General features: G+C 45.8%; 1 protein-coding gene across 2 annotated transcripts in view; it reads right to left on the reverse strand.

Moving 5' to 3' along the window:
• Nucleotides 1–15,131: 15,131 nt before the first annotated feature.
• LOC125728010 (guanine nucleotide-binding protein G(z) subunit alpha-like) overlaps nucleotides 15,132–23,016 on the reverse strand; it is a 30,698-nt gene continuing 22,813 nt past the window's right edge. For both annotated transcript variants that reach the window (XM_049005036.1, XM_049005037.1), the window contains exon 3: nucleotides 15,132–16,611. In XM_049005036.1, the coding sequence (XP_048860993.1) occupies nucleotides 16,267–16,611 (345 nt within the window). In that variant the 3' untranslated portion in view covers nucleotides 15,132–16,266. The remainder of the gene's footprint in view (nucleotides 16,612–23,016) is intronic.

Genomic DNA, 23,016 nt, shown 5'->3' on the forward strand with positions numbered 1-23,016 from the left:
AAAGACCCATTGCTTAACAATTTACAAAGCATGCTTAAATACATGCTAATTGGGCCTTAATAAATTGAATGTCACCCTTGTGCATATCAAATATAGGTCACCCCCTTACCAGAAGGGGCTGAGATCATCAGCTTCCCCGATTAGAAATCCCAGCAATTTGTGATGGTATGAGTGAAGCCCTGTGTTTTCAGCATGCTCTGACCCCTGTTTGTCAGAAGGTGGCTGTAGTGAGTCCATTGTGTAAGCAGACTAAGTACAGCAGCTGTAGTTAGAACTGAAATTCAGTAAGACAGGAACCACTGCAACCCAGTAACCAATAGGAAGTTGGTGAATCCACTGTGAGCTTTCAGATAAGATCTGCTTTTGTGTTAAGCATTGTTCATTTTTTTATTTAAAGTGTATTGGCAATATTTAAAAACAGAAGGCTGTAAATGTAAATGTAAGGCTGATTCTTAAAGGATTGAGAGACGAGGCCTTAAAACCCAAGGGAGATGGATTATCCTTGTGTTGTCAGTCACACATAAGTCTAACTAAATTCCTATTGGCCGCTTTGCTTTTGATTGGATTGAGTGAGCCAGTGATTGACAGTGCATGGTTGTTCCACCTTCCACCTGATTCGTATCCTAGCCAGGACAAGACTAGCCTTTGTGAGGCTTGTGAGTTTTGCCATTGGGAATTATCATATTATCTCATCATAACTTGTGACTGATGGTGGTCAGACAGTGTGAGATAAAAACAGTATTAACACATTGCTGGAGTTATAAATACTATAAAGTAAATATTGTTTGTAGATTGGAAAAAGCACCATGGGTGCTCATGGCTTTATTGTGTGCATTGCCATTTCCTGCTTTGGTTTCCTGTCTGCATATTACCCCCCCCCCCCAAAAAAAAAAAAATAAATAAAAAAAACCCTCACAGACTCTGTGGGAATTTCTTCATGAATGGTCTTTGCTGTATCATTGCCTGTCAGGGTATTCTTACACTCACGGACAGAATCTGCTACAGGCAGAGAAATGTCTGCAATCCTCTCTCTCAGGCATGGGGGGGGGGGGGGGGGGCAGGGAACAGTTTTTTTCTAGTCGTTTCATATAAAACCTTGTTCTTCCTGCCATGACCATGTCCCTTATCCCTTATCTAGGGCAGGCACCCCCAAAATAAAATAGACCATAACTAGAGACTCTCCCCCAGGGCTGGACTGGCCATCTGGCTGACATGTTGGGCATTTTCCCAGGGGGCAGAGGGATATGTGGGCCGGGAAAAATAATTGTGGGGACCCCCTGGTAGGCAAAATTAATCTTTAGGCTAAAATTATCATGGGGAACCCCTCCCTGGCTTGGCAAAATGCATCGCCGGAGACCTCACCCCAGTCGGCAAAATTAATTGTGAGGAACCCCCCCCCCCCCTCTCCCGTGGAGAACCCCATAGACTAGGGCTTATTTGAGTCCCAGTCCAGCCCTACTCTAATATGTTTTTCTTTGCTGGGGAGAAAGCCCTCTGATTATTTTTTGCTCTGATCGGTCCTTCTGTAGTGTTTCCATAAGCACCTGCTATGAATATTCTACACTCCCCCAGGGGTCGTGACCCCCCAAGTAGAAAATCAGTTCTAGGGAGTGAACGTTTCGTCCATCAAACGTGTCTTCACTTGCAGTGGTTTGGCTCAAAACATTAATGCACCAGGCCTGGAAAAGTCGAGTTATTCATGTCATTTGAGTTAAAACCAGCCTGAAGTTGTACCTGTGTACTGTGCTCTGGAGATGAGCCCAGCTTTCCGGCATTTTGGTTAATATAATTTAATCTGTCTGATGATGCTTTAACATGTAGGGACCAAACAGGCTTTTCTGCATGGCTTTTACTACAAAGGTAGAGACAAGCTAATCAGGCTACCAGTAATTTGGCTTGTTTACATATTACATGCCTTGTGTTTTTGCGTGCACCTCTTAGGGAGTTGCTAACTGTTCTTGTCTTGTGCATTGACAATAAAGAATTGAATCTTGTAGAAGATAAAGAGCTGTATCACTTGACCGAAGCAGAGACGAACACCTCTTCCAGAAGCAAAAGAATTTACTGGAAAGGTAGCCATAAAACTGTAAAAATTAGTATTTGTACTTGTATAGTACAGAAGGGTATCTGGTATCTGTTTCTATCATTTTAACTGAGTAGACGTGACAGTTTTCCAGGATGTTCTGTGATTTTCTGCGGATTGATGTTTGTTGCTACCTGATCTGTACATCATCATTTTGCAGGAAACACGCTCTAGCTGTCACTGACCAGCAGCGATTCGCTTTCACAACCCAACAGGCAAAACCTTCTTCTCCATGCCACTCCATGGTGATTGTGGTATCTGGGATGCTCTGGCATTCTTGACATCTCTCCAATCATAGGGTTACCATACAACTAGGTCTCCCCAGACACGTCCTCTTTTTGAGCCCTTGTCCAGGCATCCGGGAGATTTTTCAAAGATCGGTGGTCTGTCTGGCTTTTAGTGCTGCAACCCATATGATCCTGCGTTGCATGTTATAGTGGAGTAACGAGTGAAGGAAAAGGCAGCAATTTTCAATATACAGCAGCCACTCAGTATCATCACATGGCGTTTGAAAGGTTTGTATACGCATTTACTTTAAAAATTAAACGATATGCACATCCCTATGTGTCACCCTGCTCATGGATTACGTCAACTTCTGGAAACCGTTGATGCTTTGATACTTTGCTTTTTTGTGTGTGAACAGTGAATCTTGAGCCGATGTCTGCCAGCTGTAGTAAAAAGGTGGAGTCCAGGTACGCTCTTTGGCAAACCCATTTGACTGTGAGTCAAGACTCAAACTTGGCTCGTTTGCCTTATACTGTGCCCAAGCAGGATTGCTTACCCCCCCCCCCCCACTGCTCTGCGCTCACGTTGCACTTAATGACACTGCCCCAAGGACGCTTTCGTCATCACCGGGCGACTTTTTTGTTTTCCAGAAAACACAGGAAGGTAAGTGCTATTGCACAATAGAATGGAATTCATGTTTTGTGTCCTTATTTTAAGGCCTATGAGGAGCCATTTTGGGCGTGATGACACACATACACTATATGGACAAAAGTATTGGGACACCTGGCCATTACACCTACAGGAACTTTTATGACGTCCCATTCTAAATCCAAAGGCATCAGTATGGAGTTGCCCCCCCCCTTTGCAGCTATAATGGCTGCCAATCTTCTGGGGAGGCTTTCCACAAGATTATGGAGTGTGTCTGTGGGAATTTTTGCCCATTTATCCAGAAAAGCACTGGTGAGGTCAGGTATTGATTTTAAACGTGCAGTCCTCACCTGGAATCTCTGTACTAGTTCATCCCAAAGGTGTGCAATAAAGTTGAGGTGAAGGCACTGGTTGGGCCAGTCAAGTTCGCCAAACACACCCAACCATGTCTTTATGGACCTTACTTTGTGCACTGGGGCACAGTCATGCTGGAACAGAAAAGGTCCTTCCCCAAACTGTTCCCACAAAGCTGGAAGTATAGAATTGTCCAAAATATCTTGGTATGCTGAAGTATTAAGAGTTCCCTTCACTGGAGCTAAGGGGCCTTGCCCAGCCACTGAAAAACAACCCCATACCATTATCCCTCCTCCACCAAACTTTACAGTTGGCACAATGCAGTCAGGCAGGTAACATTCTCTTGGCATCCGCCAAACCCAGACTCACCCATCAGGCTGCCAGACAGAGAAGCATGATTCATCACTCCACAGAACACGTTTCCACTGCTCCAGAGCCCAGTGGTGGCGTGCTTTACACCACACTTGGCATTGTGCTTTGTGATGTGAAGCTTGCATGCAGGTGCTTAGCCATGGAAGCCCATTCCATGAAGCTCCCGGCACAGTTTTTTTCCTGGGGTTAATGCCAGAGGAAGTTTAGAACTTTGTAGTTATTCAATCAGTAGAGCATTGGCAACTTTTACGCTCTACGCACCTCAGCACTCGGTGACCCCGCTGTTACTTTATGCGGTCTGCCACTCCGTGGCTGAGTTTCTGTTGTCCCTAAAGGCTTCCACTTTGCAATCATACCACTTACAGCTGACTGGAATATGTAGCACGGAAGAAGTTTCACGACCTGACTTATTGCAGAAGTGGCATCCTATGACAGTACCACACTTGAATTCACTGAGCTCTTCAGAAAAACCCATCATTTCACAAGTGCGTGTAAACCTGACTGCACGGCTAGGGCCTTGATTTTATACAGCTGTGGCAATGGGTCTGAATGAAAGACCTGAATTCACTGATTAAGAGGTGTGTCCAAGTACTTTTGTCCATATGGTGTAGATTTATCTAGCATGCAATACAGCGATTTTAATTTACCTGTGCTTCAAGGATTTTTACCAAAAATTTACCAAATATTTCAGAGTATTTGTGTTGGGCCCAGTTGTTCCTGGATACTCTTGTCAGCCCAAATTTCCAGCAAACACTGCATCTCTACCATCGACTGAGGTGATCCTTCATTGCTATGTTTGTAAAATGTTTGTTGCTACCTGATCTGTACACATCATTTTTGCAGCACGGTTTTGTGGGAAAAAAAGGACAGGGACACGCCGGCCAGTTCATATACACCCATGCAGCCTGGAAGGGTGGCGCGTACCCTGGTCCGTTGAAGAGAACATTCCAGAAGTCACAAGATAAGCCTCCCGAAGCTCTGGCCTTAATAAGACTATTATCTCATTAGCAGCGTCTGTGCGCTCTCTCCCTGCCGAGTGGGCACGACGGTGCCCGCTGTTGGGGCAGTGTGCCATTTGCACTTTCCCAGATGCTGCCCCCCCTTCCTCACGATCTTATCATCAAACTGCAGGCATAAAATACGAACTGCATCCTCCCGAGACTTCCACATTCACACCATCAATTATGAAGTGGTGGGGGGGGGGATGTTTTATTTAACAATGTTATTTTAAAACCCCATTCATCTTTATTACTGACTATAAAGGCATTGGCAGCAGATCCCATATCCCGTAACAGCACTCCGCTGTTGCCCCCGGAAACATCATGGGCTTACGCTGCTCCACCATGCACAGAAAGCAAGCAGGACCCTACACAGGACAACTGACTATAACCAATCTGCGGGCTGATGCCGACACATCACATTTGAACAGACGCTTATCTTCCAGTTCAGAATCAGGTTCCAGACATCGGTCCTTACATTCAGAGCCTCACATGACCAGGCCCCACCGTATGCAACAGACCTGGTACATCCCTATGTGGCTGGCTATATGCTAAGGTCCTCTGATCGAGGATTTATTGTTGTTTCTCGAACAAAACCTAAATCTCGTGGTGATCGGGCATTTGAAGTTGTCGCAGCAGGATTTTGAAATGATCTTGCTCCATCGTCGCGTCTTGCAGATTCTATCGAAGGTTTTAAAGGGCAACTTAAAACTTACCTTTTTTCAACCTTTTGGTACAATGTGAGTCAATCCTGTGTTTTGTACAGTGCTTTGTGACTGCTTTGTCTGTGAAAGGCACTTAAAAAAATAAAGTTTACTTATTTACTTACAAACGTGTCAGCTTCACTTTTATGAAGTAAATTTCGCCCTGCCATTAGCAGTTAATTGTTCTTTATTGGAATAATGGCCAGCAGCTCTTAATGCATCTCCCCGCTACAGTGACTGCTTCTACCAAATCCCCCGACAGAGGGTGGGGAACGAGACCTTTTCAAAGGAGTAGATAACGCCATTCTCTTTCATTGTGGTTGCTTTATTGCCGAGAAAAAAAGAGCATTAAAATAAATCTAGTTTTTTTTTTTTATGCAAATGTTTCTCTTTTTTAATGCTGTTTCTTTGCACTTGCCTGACTTTGCATAACACAACGTGACCTTCACACTGCACCTATAGGCTTCGTTTAAAGTTGCTCTCTTCTGCTAACAGCCATTGAAGCTGCTTCCGAAGTCTTACTGGAAGGATGGCATCCCAGTCTGTGAGAACCTGACAGGCTGAACCCTCGACATTGTTTTCACTTCAAGTGACAATCAAGACAACAACTCCAAATATGTAGCCACGCCCACCATGCCACCCCTAAACCAATCAACTTTATTTAGCGGATTTTTTCTAACAATGTGTCACTGCTGGACAGTAAATCATCCAGATGGATTAATAAAGGTGAATGCTGAAGAACTTCGAAAATTATAGCTGTTAAAAGCGTTTAACTGCATCAAGTCGACATTATTGTGTCACTTTCCTGAAAATGTTTTAAATTAATTTCTAAAGCTTTTTTTTTTCCTGAGACAGTTCAGATTACATACCTGATTCACTGGTCCTACACCAGAGCCCTCCTTAATTCCCATCAAGGGCAGGTCATTCAACACCACCGCACGACTGGCAGAATCCTGGATCCTGGATCACTGTCAGCCAAGGGTCTGGATTTGTTTGACGATTTGTTGGATCAGGGTCAGGTGACCCCAAGCAGGAAGGACAAAAGATGATTATTAAGACAGGCTTGTGTAGCTGGAAGTTATTGTCCTAAAGAGCTTCACCAGATGGCGCCATTGTGCCAACTTTAAAAAGTGTACCATACTTCCTCCTCTAGATACCTCCTAGGACGTATGAGGCCTGTTCAGATCTGTTGGTTTTCTGTACATTAAAGGCTGGCATAACAGTGATCACATTGATTTGCTGTGTTGGTTTCTGCTGGTACAACTTTTGCTAAGGTCTTATGGATACATTTATTACTTAAAGATGCTAATATAAAGTACCATAATTGCTTGATGCTTGACACAGAGCCCTGACCTCAACCCCATGGAGCACCTTTGGGATGAGCTAGAACTGAGATTGTGAGCCAGGCCTTCACATCCAGGCCATCAGTGCCTGACCTCACAAATGCTCTTCTGGATGAAAATCCCACAGACACACTCCATAATCTTCTGTAAATCCTTCCCAGGAGAGCAGCAGCTGTTATAGCTGCAAAGGACAGACCAACTCCACACTGATGCCTATGGATTTAGAATGGGATGTCATAAAAGTTCCTGCAGCTGTAATGACATGGCGTCCTAATACTTTTGTTCATATAGTGTATATCATGCCTACTTGATGCGCCAAGATAACTCGCATGTTCTAACTTAATTCTCTACTAATACTGATTGGTTACTCAATAAGCACTGCAAATTCTGTGCTAAGACTTAATTGGTACAAAACATTTCTATAATTAATGTACCGCCATTAGTCCATTATTGTTAACTAGTTTCACATAGAGACATGGTATGAGACGTAAAATAACAGCCCATTCTGGCCTAGTGACTGAAAGGGTGTCTTATATCACCCACATTACTCCCAACACAGCAGTGTTGACCAAACAGCCTGTGTTTGTTAAACTCCTCTATGTTTATCTCATACAATGAGCCTGAACCAGCAATGACCTGATCTGTGGCCTGCACTACGAAGCGGGATTATTGGCTTACCGGGGTAACTTGCCGGATTTAAGGTAGTCTGGGCAAAATGTAAGTGAATGAATATGAAGTCCATTTGAATCTGACAAGTTACCCCGATAAGCCAGTAACCCTGCTTTGTAGTACAGGCTGCAGGGGAACCAGGACTAGCTGACACTTAGAACCAGCAGTGAGACGCATCGCGGAAGCTCAGACCCAGGAGATGAACACTTTGCCATTTTAAATGTTGCCCATTTTTTAAATGTTTTTTTTCCCCTATAATTGTCACTCTCACCCCACGTGTTCAGGGTTGAGCTGCTGAGGATGTGGATTTAGATGCTGTGTTTGTGTGGATTGCTTTAATGAGAATCCAGCTGTGACTGACGATGTAAAATTGTAATCCGTGTTAATCGGCCTCGGTTTGGAAGCACAACAAATCCTCAGCAGTGATCACGCCAGCTGGGGGAGGATTTTGGGCTATGACTGTGCCGTTAGCTCTCACTCAGCACTGTTAGCCCTCACTCAGCACTGTTAGCCCTCACTCAGCACTGTTAGCCCTCACTCAGCACTGTTAGCCCTCACTCAGCATCTTTAGCCCTCACTCAGCACCTTTAGCCCTCACTCAGCACCTTTAGCCCTCACTCAGCACTGTTAGCCCTCACTCAGCACTGTTAGCCCTCACTCAGCACCTTTAGCCCTCACTCAGCACTGTTAGCCCTCACTCAGCACTGTTAGCCCTCACTCAGCATCTTTAGCCCTCACTCAGCACTGTTAGCCCTCACTCAGCACTGTTAGCCCTCACTCAGCATCTTTAGCCCTCACTCAGCACTGTTAGCCCTCACTCAGCACTGTTAGCCCTCACTCAGCATCTTTAGCCCTCACTCAGCACTGTTAGCCCTCACTCAGCACTGTTAGCCCTCACTCAGTGTTTTTAGCCTCACTCAGCACTGTTAGCCCTCACTCAGCATCTTTAGCCCTCACTCAGCATCTTTAGCCCTCACTCAGCACTGTTAGCCCTCACTCAGCATCTTTAGCCCTCACTCAGCGCCATTAGTCCGCACTCAGCGCCATTAGTCCGCACTCAGCGCCGGTAGCCCTCAGTCAGCACCGTTAGTTGCTCATTCAGCACCGTTAGCCCTCACTCAGGACCCTTAGCCCTCACTCAGCGCCATTAACCATCACTCAATGCCTTTAGTTCTAACTCAGCACTGTTAGCCCTCACTCATCACCATTAGTGCTCACTCAGCATGTTTATCCCTCACTCAGCGCCTTTATCCCTCACTCAGCGCCTTTACCCCTCACTCAGCGCCTTTATCCCTCACTCAGCGCCTTTATCCCTCACTCAGCGCCTTTACCCCTCACTCAGCACCGTTAGCCCTCACTCAGCACCGTTAGCCCTCACTCAGCACCGTTAACTCATTATGAGCTGCTAACCCTCACTCAAAGCTGCTTTGGGCTACAGAAACGCAGCAAGGTGGTGCATGCGGTGACACAGCTGTGCTGTAAATGTGAGAAAACGGCGTTAATGAAAGTCAATTATAATGACTGAGAAGGATCTCTTGGTGTCCTGCCTCAATAGCATGCAGAGGGTGGGTCCACTGAGGTTGGTCCCTGTCAGGCAGAAGGAAATGGGCCCCAAGGGAGTGGCTGTGCTGGAGACTGGCCTGATACTAAAGCCTGATCAAAGCAGCCTCTTTCTACCTGACACATTTCACAGGATTTACGGATTAGAGAAGCCAAGCCAAGCAAGCGAACGAGGCAGCTGGAGGGGGCGAAAGACAGAAGAAGCCCAGAGCACATGCAGAGTTCCCCATCATCAGAGGTGGAAATTTCGGGTCCAGAAAATACAAATCCAGACCAAGATTTTGTTTCAACCAAACAAATGAGCATAAAGAGTCACAGTCACAGAGGACTCAAGTGGTTGGTTGGAAAAAAAAACGTGGACTGGATTTGTACTTTTTGGACCTGAACTTTCCATCTCTGCCCATCACCACCATGATCTAAACCAGTGGTTCTCAAACTCAGTCCTCAGGACCCACTACCCTGCATGTTTTCCTGCTATTCCTGCCCCACACACAAGTCCCAGCTGTCTTTCAGCTTCTGATTGACTGAACACACCTGATCCAGGTAATCAGCAGTGAGTGGGGCAGGGATAGCTGGAGAGCAAGCAGGGCAGTGGGTCCCGAGGACCAAGTTGGAGAACCACGGATCTATACAGAGTCCAGGTTACCAGGTTACCAGGTTACCAAGTGCAGGTAATGTTCTTTTGCTGTACAGTTGCAAAAAAATGATGATTAAACTAAGTAAAAACAAAAAAAACATGCAATTTGGTCGTAAGAGCATATAAAACAAAAAGATCCAGATGGCATGACAAGAAATGAATAACTATTTACTGTATATAGCGTGCTGTAGCTAGCAATGTGTTTTTGTTGTAATAAATATTGGGGTATTTCTAAAACAAAAAAGGATTCCATAAATTTCCCACAAACCTGTCCTTGTGCGATTTTAATGGCAAGGATGAGAATGATTACGATTGTCTCGGAGAACTCATGCAGCGCTCATGCAGAAGCAGTGGAGGTAAACTTTCAACTTTCATTTTTTATCCATAAATTAGATTAGTTTATAAAAGGCATAAAAATTTAAATCGCAAACCTTTTTTTTTCCTATGACAGAGTAACAGAGTAAAAATATATTGATCTGTATGGAGTCCAGGTTATCAGCAAAGTACATGTAATGTGCTTTCGCTGTGCGATTAATATAGGTCACCAAGGTCTTTTGTGATTGAACGGCTTCTGTCATTCTAACAGGGGATTGGTTGAACCGTGAGCATTCACTTCTGCCAATTAGTTGCCGAACAAATGTCTCTGGGATTACCAAACAGGGCTCTATTTTTAAGTCACCCACATACCAGCCTAGACCTGCCCTAATCTCCCTTCTAAGTTAGACCTGTAATCATCCTCATCCTCTCCTTCCTCTTCGTCAGGTTCCTTATCAGCAGCCCAGCTTCTTCTATTCTCACGGTAACATCTCCTGTGGTGGATAGACGGTTCCCATGTGCACCTGGACGTTTTGAAGTATCTTAAGCAACATGAGTCTTACACGTCTCTATTTCAGCAGCATGTAACTTTTATCTGCAAACGCAATCAGACGGCTGCTCACCCAATGAGCAGCGGGCTTTGCTCATGAGTTGCTACCCCATCGATGTCCGGTATCACGTCCGCGAGAGTGACTACAGATCCAGGGCTGAGCATCTGAATCCTGCCTCTGCTCGCTGTATGTGGAGAGTCTGCATGTCCCCCGTTTGTGAACATTGGTTTCCTCCTGCAGTCCAAAGACATGGTGTCTCTAAATTGCCTATGACTGTGAGTATATGTGCCCTGTGATGGACTGGAATCCCATCCCTGCCTTCTGTTTCCTGCCATAAGCTCCAGACTCACCAAGACCCTGAGCTGTCTCAGTGCTTAGAAGTTGGATGGATGTTGGATTACATCGTAACAGTATATCCAGCTTATCTAGCTGCAAGCACTGCTAGTCAGTACATCCTTTAGTGTCTCAGATGCCTTTTCTTGAATAACCTTCCTTACAGATATGGGTAAGGGTGACAGTATATTAAACAGAGCAGTAAATATGGAGGTTTGTCACTTATCTTGTTGAAGCTTGATGACTGCAAGAAAAGAGGAGTGAAGTTGTTATTACACTAGAAAACCAGTTAGCTGGACAGATCAACAGACAGGCCAGGAAAGGCAGATACTTTAATATCACATGTGCAGCTATACTGGGAACATTTTATTATTCATTATAATTGATCATCAAATGCAGTTTTAAGGATCGTTACATACCGGGCTTATTATAAATTTTAACGAGGACAAAAGCATAGGGACAGAAAGATCTGCAGCCTTTATATACCACCCACAAGGACAAAAAAGTGTTACAAGCTCACATTGTCAAAATGATTGCAGTTATATTTCAGGTTCGACCCAGTGGCACAGATCAGCATTTAATATATTATCTCTGCATCATTTTGATGCCATACGGGGGCCTTGCAGCAAATGTGCAGTGAGCACTTGATGCATGAAGCAGATCGGGGTGTAGATATGAAATGTCAACTGACTGTCTTCTCCTTTGTTAGCAGGCTGATGTGGTATCTGCAGGCATTGAAAATCCCCCAAAGCCGAGCCAGTATTTCAAAACGACAACAGGAAGCCTTGCAGCTACCCCCCCCCCCCCCCCACCCTGATAATGCATGACTGCGCATATCCGCTGCCACTGCGGCAGTTTCTTCACTGTCTCCTCCCTATTGGTGTTTGTTGTGGACGATTGTATCGGGCGAGCGAGCTTCTCATGGCGTGTGACGGCGCTCAAGCCTCATGATAAAGCTGGTGGTCAGATAAGTGTGTGGCACGTGTGATACATCACTGAAGTGACCATGCAAGGCAGCTCCCACCTAGATTCAAGATGGAGGATGCATAGATAACCAAAACCCCAACTCCCGTCCTGTAGAGCCTTGCCAGGATGCCCCATGCAGGCTGCAGGGAGATGGGGGGCTGTACATCTCTTCTTGTCTGTTCATCCCATCCATCCTTGTACATTTTTATCCATCTTTCTGTATTCCTGACCATCCTTATGCATTTCTGCTTATCCCTGTGTATTCTAACTCATTCCAGTTCCTATCTGTCTACTCATATACAGTACATCCCATTTGTTCCTATGCATCTCTGCTTTTCCCGATGCATCCCTATGCATTCCTTTAAGTCTTTACACATCTCTGCTTTTCCCGATGCATTCCTTTAAGTCTTTACACATCTCTGCTTTTCCCAATGCATCCCTATGCATTCCTTTATGTCTTTACACATCTCTGCTTTTCCCAATGCATCCCTATGCATTCCTTTATGTCTGTACACATCTCTGCTTTTCCCGATGCATCCCTATGCATTCCTTTATGTCTTTACACATCTCTGCTTTTCCCAATGCATCCCTATGCATTCCTTTATGTCTGTACACATCTCTGCTTTTCCCGATGCATCCCTATGCATTCCTTTATGTCTTTACACATCTCTGCTTTTCCCGATGCATCCCTATGCATTCCTTTAAGTCTTTACACATCTCTGCTTTTCCCAATGCATCCCTATGCATTCCTTTATGTCTTTACACATCTCTGCTTTTCCCAATGCATCCCTATGCATTCCTTTATGTCTGTACACATCTCTGCTTTTCCCGATGCATCCCTATGCATTCATTTATGTCTTTACACATCTCTGCTTTTCCCGATGCATCCCTATGCATTCATTTATGTCTTTACACATCTCTGCTTTTCCCCATGCATCCCTATGCATTCCTTTATGTCTTTACACATCTCTGCTTTTCCTGATGCATCCCTATGCTTTCCTTTATGTCTTTACACATCTCTGCTTTTCCTGATGCATCCCTATGCATTCCTTTATGTCTGTACACATCTCTGCTTTTCCCAATGCATCCCTATGCATTCCTTTATGTCTGTACACATCTCTGCTTTTCCAGATGCATCCCTATGCATTCCGTGATGTCTGTACACATCTCTGCTTTTCCAGATGCATCCCTATGCATTCCTTTATGTCTTTACACATCTCTGCTTTTCCCGATGCATCCCTATGCATTCCTTTATGTCTTTACACATCTCTGCTTTTCCCGATGCATCCCTACGCATTCCTTTATGTCTTTACACATCTCTGCTTTTCCCGATGCATCCCTATGCATTCCTTTATGTCTTTACACATCTCTGCTTTTCCCGATGCATCCCTATACATCTTTGTATGGCCTTACACATCTCAGCTTTTCCCAATGCATCCTTATACATCCCTGTATGTTCTTACACATCTCTGCTTCTCCCAATGCATCCCCAAATGGCTGTACGTCTTTGTCTGTTTATCCCAGTGCATCCCTAAGTATCCTTGGATATCCTACCCCTCTGCTTTTCCCAATGCATTCCCACACTTAGTGTTTATATGTACCCATCTCTGCTTCTCCCAGTGCCTCCATAAGTCTTCCTGTATGTCCGTACACATCACTGCCTCTCCTCCTGCATTCCAAAGCATCTCTTTATGTCCTTGTTAAGGCTTGGAAAGTTTACGCATTAATGCATGGTGTTCATTTTAAAGGCATACCTCATTATTATCTTTTTGCATTAACACATGCAGTATTTTGATACACAAATGGGAGAATGACCAATGATTTTAAGAGAGACCTGTAATATGCATTTCCCAGTGTGTCCCTCTGCATCCCTGTACGTCCCTATACATTCTTACATGTTCCTATACATCCCAGTCTGTCCCTCTTTGGGAACTGAAAGTCCTCCTTATGCATCCATCCATCCATTTTCCAAACCGCTTATCCTATTGGGTCGCGGGGGGTCCGGAGCCTATCCTGGAAGCAATGGGCATGAGGCAGGGAACAACCCAGGATGGGGGGCCAGCCCATCGCAGGGCACACTCACACACCAGTCACTCACACATGCACACCTATGGGCAATTTAGCGACTCCAATTAGCCTCAGCATGTTTTTGGACTGTGGGGGGAAACCGGAGTACCCGGAGGAAACCCCACGACGACATGGGGAGAACATGCAAACTCCACACACATGTAATCCAGGTGGAGACTCGAACCTGGGACCCAGAGGTGTAAGGCAACAGTGCTAACCACTGCAGCACCATGCCGCCCCCCCCTCCTTATGCACAAATTATGCAATTCTGGATCATCTTGGAGAAACACTTCCTCTCTATCCTCTGTGAGGTTCACAGGACTGATTTCATGGGTTTTTCCTTTGGCAGTCCTGTATTAAGGTCACTCCAAGCACTGATCCTAGAAGTTCTGACTTTGTGGAGGAATTCTGCCTACTGACTCCCACACCTTGTTAGGGCTAATTATTACTCAAACAGAACAAATTTGATAGAACATAGATTTAAGATGGAGACTGCAGTCTGTCTGTCATGGACTGATTTATGAATTTACGAAGACATCCAACATTTAAGAGCAACACCGCAGCAGGCCCGGTGCTGATGGCAGGCGGGGAAATTTTTACCCGTCTGATGTACTCTGGACAACAGCGGGTGACTTTCCACATTTACTGTTGTTATTGAACTTGTAAAGAGCAAAATGCTAGTGGTTTCACACATCATGAGTCACATGCTCTTTTTTATTGTTGTCAACCACTGGTTGTTTTTAACAGCTATATCAATAAAATTACTTGATATATGTCATCTGAGGAAACATCTCCACAGGTAACAACATCACTCTATGCTTGCAGGCTTACTCCTTTTCTGTTACATAAAGCACTTACTTTCATTAAAAAGCAGGTTTCTTCAGGGAGGAGCATCAAGAAAATAAACAGTAAACATCAGAAACAAGTAAATGCAGTGGAAAGCCTGCAGTGCTTTTCTGTTTCCAACTTCCTGCTTTCCTACGTGGTCCCCAGTGTCACTGCCCACAAAAACACATCTGAGAGTAAAGTCACGTTTGCATCATTCATTTTATTCATTATTGTTCTTTTTTAATTAGACCATTTCTCAAGGTGACCCTGTTTGTGGGAACTTGGCAGAGTAGCAGGTGGAGCCGCCCTGGTGGACAGCAGGAAGAAAAGACCCCAGAACGGTTCCCCTTCTTGTACACAAATGGCATCACACAAAATGGCCACAGGAATGACACTAAGAGATAGAAGGTTGATGCTTGTCATTAGCATTCTTGGTCTTGGTCTCTATCCCCCCCCCCCCACCCATCCTGAACCCCCTACCCCTGCATCTTCTCATGCTTGGTTTTGGAATGACACCATTTTCCTGTGATGCTTTCAGTATTCTTAGATAATTTCAGGAAATCCTTCTAAATCCCACCCAGCATCAATCTCATCGTTGTACATGAACAAACAAACGACAAAAGTCTTTTGTCCACGTCAACGCAAAGTGCCTGGGAAACTGTCGCAATACTGCCATCAGTATCAATGTCTATACTCATTGTCAAGCTCAATATCAATATATACCTTTCAGATTACAGCTGTACAATTCAGTATTTGTTTTCTGATCTTACATCTTCAGGACAATTTGTTAAAGTAAAATACAACAAACCAAATTAAAGGGTAAACGTCTCAACTGTAAGACATCATGCATCCCCCCTCCCCCGTCCTGCCTTATCAAATTAAAAAACGATTTCCGGGACGTTTGTGTGGCTCCCTCTGGACGTGGAAATTGGCACTTCTGTCTGGTATGAGCTGGAAAGCACTAGAGGAGGACAACAGAAAGTCAAAATGAAACTGAAAAAGGCAGGTCTGATGCACGTCTAAGTAAAAAAATAAAACAAAGGTCAAAGGAATGGAAAAGAAAAAAATTCTCCCAGCATCCTTTGTAACCTTCCACCCAAATACGTGTCCGACGGTCGGCCGCTCTAATTCTGGATTGCCGCGGATATAGGAGGGACGCGGTCACATCTGCAGGTCTGCTTCAGTCCTGCCCCCCTCCCCCGTGCACCTTGACAGCCTGTCCTCCTTTGCCACCTGAAGTCAAACGAGATGTCCGACGTTAAACGAAAAGAAGTCCTTTTTTTCTGTAAGGCAGCACTGATTTAGTGAGATGACCCGAGCTGCAGGGAGCGCACATAGTCGGCTCCCGCTCCATCTAGCAGGATGAAAGGTCAGGCAGCATGTGGCTGCCTTTACAACAGCACTCTGACCCCTGACCTTTGACCCTTCCATAGCCCAGTCAGCTTCCACCAATCCAACATTCATTTACAGACAGGACAACTGCACGTGACACTGTTTAACCTCTGCTTCACTCCCCCCCGCCTTGACCTGTATGATCTCCCACCCCCACGTCAACCTGCCTGCACCAAGGCCAGGCTGGGGTTATTCCATTTCCCCCCCACTGTGGTCCTGTCCTAGCAGAGTCCAATGTACTTCAGATTGTTCTGGATGATGACGTCAGTGACGGCATCAAACACAAACTGGATGTTGCTGGTATCCGTGGCGCAGGTGAAGTGTGAGTAGATTTCCTTGGTCTCCTTGTTGCGGTTCAGGTCCTCGAACTGGCGCTGGATGTAGACCGCTGCCTCCTCGTAGCTGTTCTGGCCCTTGTAGTCAGCGAAGCCGACAGTCAGCGGGATCCGCTTGATCTTCTCCGCCAGCAGGTCCTTCTTGTTGAGGAAGAGGATGAGCGAAGTGTTGATGAACCAGTTGTTGTTGCAGATGGAGTCAAAGAGCCGGAGACTCTCTGCCATGCGACTCTGTGGGGGTGAGGGAGGAAGATAGGTCACATGTTGCCACTATTCACTTCCTGGGTCTTTCGATGACACTCAAGGATTATGGTTAGTGTAGTATTTCCCTCCATGTAGTCCACCTCACTGCTGGGTAAATCTCACACATGGCTCATGATTCAAGGCTCTCAGTAAAATCTAGTGAACCTGAACTTCTTCAGTACATTATCCAGCTGTATAAACATGCATGCACATGTAAGCCAACAAAGCTTTAGCTAAACCACAAAATAAAAAGGGATTGGAATTTATACAAACATGCATTCATCTGTCTTGTCCCCTGGGCTTCAAGGGATAAGCTACAGACTCAGGAACGTGGTGGGATGGGTGAGTGGATGGTTCCAGTACCAATCACTGTTCCAGGGTAATACTTAGCATAAGAATTTGCCTTCAAAAAAGGGACTGTTTAGACAGCCTTTTTGGCAGTGTTTCTTAACCCGGTCCTCGGGGAGCCCCAGACACTCCATGTTTTTGCTCTCACCCAGCTCTATTCACAAAAGCTGATTGGACGAGTGTTAAATACAGCCCCAATGAGAACGAAAAAAAGAGGTCCATCCTTCCCCTGGGGGATTGTGGGGGAATGTAGGGTCTGCCCAGGGTTCAAAGGGCAGGGCTACGCCTTGTACGGGATGCCAGTCCATCACACACACACACACACACACACACACACACACACACACACAAAAGTGATGAAATGGCCAAATCAGCAGCTTATTCCATCAAAAATAATAGATTAAAGTGTGAAATATGTTTTAATAACTGACACAGCTAATAAAAAGCCATGCGGGCCGAAGGTGCTCTGACACTCTTGTTAACATCTGCGGCACCCAATAACGTAAATGTCCTTCAGCCATGAAGGAGACGCAGGCCTGGCCCACTGGTCTGCGGAGAGAGGCCGCGGGGGGGGGCCGCCGTCCTGCTTCTGAGGCTGCAGGCACAGCGATCTTCCCAGTTCACAGGCCCCTTCTCATTTGCATTTACACCTTCCAATTAGCCTTTTTTATTTTCAAGGGGGCAATTCAATCAAATTCTGCCCCGGTTTTTAGGAGAACAATAAATGCAAAGATGTATGGGAAATATTCAAGCATTTGTGTACGTGTGTGTGTGTGTGTGTGTGTGGTCCAGGTTTACCTTACGTTGTTGGGACCAAAAAAAAAATATATATATAAATATATATATATATATTTCCTCAATTTTATAAAAATCAGTGAATGCAATGAAAAAACTAAAAATGCCAAAAGTGTTCAGTTACTTATGGGTAAGGTTAGAGCTGGGTAGGGTTAAGGTCGTCATACTGGGATTACAGTTTTCCTCATACAAATGAATGGAGCGTCCCCACAAAGACATAATTACAAACCTCTGTGTGTGTGACTGGCACCCCCCCCCCCCTAATACCGATAAATGGCGGGTGGGATTGATGCATTTAAAGCATCGGGCCCTAGAACTCACACAGGAACCTTCTGCTCGTTATCATTCATCAAATGAAAGATATTCCTTTTAAATTTAGAACATTAAAGCCACAAGCCATTTTATTATACAGATTAACATCAGATGATGTTGGGTCTCTAGGAATAGACCTTTCACATTACCGGAATATGCACTGAAATCAATGGTCGTGTGCAACTTGTCCTGCAGCTGTCTTGCTGTCCTGAGTACTGAGATATAATGAGAACAGGCTGCTCTCTTCCATATTCATATATTCTTGCTTTTATTCATCAGCAATGTGTCTGGACCTGATGACAATTCATCCAGCTCAAGAGGCTTCAAGTGAAAATAAATTAATCGAGAGGGCATAAGTATTATTGAAATAAGACAGCGCAGAGTCGGGGTTAATATCTGTCCGCACCACATCTGAGGTGGCAACAATGTACACAGTCCCCTGAAACCAGAAAAGGAGATGATACGCCTAGAGCAAAGAGGTATGAAAGAAGTGTAAAAACTCATTACTGTGCTTCACCACATTACCTAGCAGCAGGAGCAGTAAATAACGTTGTTATAGGAACAGGGGATTTCATTTAACAGTATTAAACTCTGCCGTGATGCTTAGTTGTGCTTGCCCTGTTTACCTGTCCGTCCGTCCATCCATCCATCCATCCATCCATCCATCCATCCATCCATCCATCCATCCATCCATCCATCCATCCATCCATCCATCCCTCTTCCAGGCACTTATCCTGCTAGTCACAAAGCTGGGCATGCCCTGAATGAAATTCCAGTGCATTGTGCAGCAAATAAATATTGCTTTGCTGAAAATGTGTGGCAGTGACCCTCAGCAGGAGATACCGTGTGAACACGAGCTGTGTGGGGGCCGTGTGCTTTCACCCCAGCCTCATCCATCCCACTGCTGTGCACACCCTGTCCCCCCAGTCCCCTCAGCTTCAATGCCATGGCAACATGGCAGAGCATCGGCCCAGCTAGCTAAATTGACCGCTGTTTTGTGGTTTATCAGAGCTACTGAATGTTCTGCGGCATGATCACAGATTCAGAAATGGCCTACCGCACCACGCATCACATGGCCACACATGTGATTCCTGTTATGAGTGGACCCTTATCTGATTGGTTGGTCCTGCCTCCTGTAGCTGCTAGGACTCACCTCCTCTATAATCTGATTGGTCATCTCTCTGAACCAATCACTTTTCGTTCTGCCCTCAGAACATTTTTTGTGAGAGTGAAACTCCCACGAGCGAATCGTTGCCAGTCTGAGAGACAAAGCTCCCAAAAACAGTTAGAGGATGGAGAGCTTGGAAAATGACCGGCATGAGAACAACGGCAGGTTGTATGATCAGTGCCCACAAAGCCTGGCTGTGGGGATTCCGGATTTCCCATACAGGAGGGGAGGAGCTGCTATTCATGGCTGCTCAGCTCTTCGCCTCTAAGCGGCGCTGCTCTCTTGGGAACCGTGCCCCTACTTCCCCAGAGTTCATCTGTCTCACTTGGAAACGGGGTCATCGATTTCCTGTCGCGCTCTCTTACCCCCGAAGTACTGTGCGGCGTGCCCATAAAACCACCCAGCTGTCCCTGCTGGGAGACGCAAGGGCCACAGGCGGCCAACCACTGCCGCCGCCGTTTGGGATGTGGCCATCTGCACCCCTCTGACGCCCCCCCTTGGCAGGAGAGAGAAGAACATGCCTGCTAACCCTCAACTGACCCCTCCAACCACCAGCTCTCCATCCATATCTACACCGACATTGCCTGCCTCTGTGCTTCCGATCCACTCCCCATTCCCTGATCTCCTGCAGATTCAGATGCCGGCACTGCTGTTGTTGGTCCCGCTTGTTTGGCTTCTCTAGCTTGATGTCACAGATCCTGGTTGCTTCGCCGGATCTTGTTGCAGTTAATAGTAAACGGAAGACCATGTTTGGTAGATGTTCTCTCCTATGTGGACGTGGACCAAAATCACCCCCGAAAAGCGAAGCTCTTAATCACCTCAGCTGTCCTGGGAGATGCTTTCACATATAATATTAATGGGCATAATTTGGAGAATTAATTAGTAAGAAACCAATTAGCAGAATTAAACTGAAGAGAGCACTAATTTTATTGCGTAATGATATAAATTATAATGCAGTCCAAGAAAATAAAAATTATTGAAACACAGATAATAAATGGTACTCAGTTAATGTTTCAGCTGTTCCATGGTTAATTATCTCCATAACATAAAATGTTAAAGTGGTAACGTGATCGTAGTCGTAATTAAAAACTGTTCATCTAAAAAATGGATTCCGCTGTGATATTTCTAGATCGCTGTCTGAATTTAAACTACGTTAATCTGATAGCAACTGATGCGGACACATTAGTCATTAGTTCGATGCCTATTTGCGAAGCTCAGGGTGCATCACCCACGATGAAGTCATGCTTCTCTGTTGTGAATATTTATAACATCACTACTGCTTCCTACTGGGTGCCGGGGTAGCGGTTGGAGTCACATGGTGGCTTGTGATTCGGGGGGAGGGGGGCTCGCCTGAAGCTTGGGGGGAGCTGTTTGAAAGGTTCAACAGATCAACGTGATTCCCTGGGGAATCACAAGATCCAGTCACTTTGTGGTTCTGCTCTCTGACTGAGCTTCCCAGAGCCAGAAGGGCTGACGTCACTTTAAGATGAACACCGTGAACGACAAGGAGTGACTGCCATGGAGCCCCTCGCTGAGCATTATGGGATAGCGTGCAGCCTGAAACACAGCCCCATTCTCATCAGAACCGAAGAGGACAAGCCCTGGGCATTCACCAAGGACACAGACCAAGTCCTCTGAAAAATCCTTTTCTAGTTTTAGTGGCTAAAAATAATAGCAAAACCATTCTGAAAACTGCTGCATCGATCTATTTCATTAACCCTCACAACGATGGGCCCTGCTGTTGTACCCTTACGCAGGGTATGTACTCCCATGTCCTTCCCGCAAACTCATAGCCTTGGACACAGAGAGCAGGGTGAGCCAGCCTCCCTGGAGCAGTGCCAGGCACAGGATTTGAACTCACAACCTTCTGGACACTGGCACAGACCCGTAACCTACTTGCCATCTTATGTTTTATTTATTTAGCAGCCAGTCCCTGAAGCAATCAGGAATTAAGGGCCTCACTCAGGGACTCAACAGTCATATCACTCTGCCAACCACAGAATCTGAACCAGCAACTCCTGATCCCAGGCACAGCATCCACACCCACTGAGCCACATCACTGCCATATTCACTGCAAGTGAATACTTAGTAAATAAAAGGAGAATGCAGTGCAGGAAATAGTGGAGAGATGGAGGAAAGGATGCAGTGTATTGTCTCAGTTCTCTTTACCTTTGAGTTGAAGAAGAAAAGAAGAAACAGAGAAGACTGACTACCCCCCATACCCCCACCAGTGTCCAGTTAGCGGGGGGGGGGGCAGGCCATCGGCATCAAACAGTATGTCAGTAACCACCCCCCACACCGTGCATGTAATTCTCTCAGCTACACTCTCTGACATTTCACGTCTCTTGTATCATCCACGTGGGGGGGAATTTTCGACAGATGTTGCCCCCTCCCCCTCTGACACTGTATCCGAATTCCATTCATTTATTTGCAGTTAGCTTCAGAGCACGACAATTAGGCATCGTGAAAAAGATGACAAGAATCTGCTATGAAGTCATTTAAGAGCAAAGAACAGAAAGGTAACCGGACGAGTATAAGTGAGGGAGATTAATCAGGTCAGATTTCATCACTCCACTGACATATAAATGATGGCAATAATTGTGCTGGACCAGGTGTGAGATTAAGCTCTCAGACAGGCAGCGTCATTTCCTGCTAATTCCACCCTCCATCCTGCATCATTTCCTCTACATCTCCAGGAAACATAATTCTGAGGAATCGACTTAATGAAAAGCTGATATAAATAATAATATTGGGTGAAACAGCAGGATGTGGGGGGCGCCCTGGACAGGCATGTGTGTGAGGCTCCGCCCGGCCAGCACAAGCCCCATTTCCTGCTCTCAACTGACCAGTTCTTGTAAGCAGCGGTGTGGCAGCTGTAATTTTGACTACAGATAATCAGCTCACACCTTCTCAGGTGGCATTTAACGGGCTGGTGCTTATTCCCAAGCCCCCAGGTATAATAATAATAATAATAATAAGGGAACCCCCCCCCCCATGAACCCAATTATTCAGATAGTGATGCAAACCTACAGACACACGGTCCAAAATTAAACCCCTGAGTTAATGAAGCCGATTAAGCTACATGCCTGTCCTCTCAGTCCCACCCTCTCTCCATCTCTCTTTCTCTCGCCTTTATTGCCATGACAGCAGAAGGCTGCATGCCCTTACTCTCCCCCCCTCCCCATCCTTCTGGGTTGGAAACCCCTTATGGCCACAGAAGGATGGTAAGAGTGAGGTGGGCAGCCAGTGACCTATGGGGGGCAGCCAGTGACCTATGGGGGGCAGCCAGTGACCCCGTGTTCCTACGTCCTCCGCTGATGCTCTCGTGAATTGAAACCTGTAGTCTTTTTACACCTCTGCGTGTTGTTAGCCGGGGCGTTCAGGTTGGGTTCCTCAGCAAACTCCCCCCCCCACTTTCAGACTGCGTCCTCCATCGCCACGGCGACCTGCTGCCATAATTACCCTAATCATTGCTCCCAGAGAGTGACCGTGCCGCGAGAGGACTGGTCCGTGTCCGTCCTCCTGAAACGTGATGCCGAGTGGCGCAGCGGGTTTGCCGGGTCACCTCTGCGGACACCGAAGATTAATAACAAGCCCTTTTTAGGATGCGGCCCGATTTCGTAAGACTTTCATACAGCTGCACATGCACATGCCTAGTTACTACAGAGAACCTCAGCTGTAGGAAGCTGCCCCCCCCCAAGGTAGTGATGGTGGGGCAGGGTAGGGCCACTTCTCACATTGGCCATGTGTTAGCGAAGGTGCTAACGTAA

The sequence above is a fragment of the Brienomyrus brachyistius genome, unplaced genomic scaffold (genome assembly GCF_023856365.1).
Source record: "Brienomyrus brachyistius isolate T26 unplaced genomic scaffold, BBRACH_0.4 scaffold143, whole genome shotgun sequence".
Lineage (NCBI taxonomy): Eukaryota > Metazoa > Chordata > Actinopteri > Osteoglossiformes > Mormyridae > Brienomyrus > Brienomyrus brachyistius.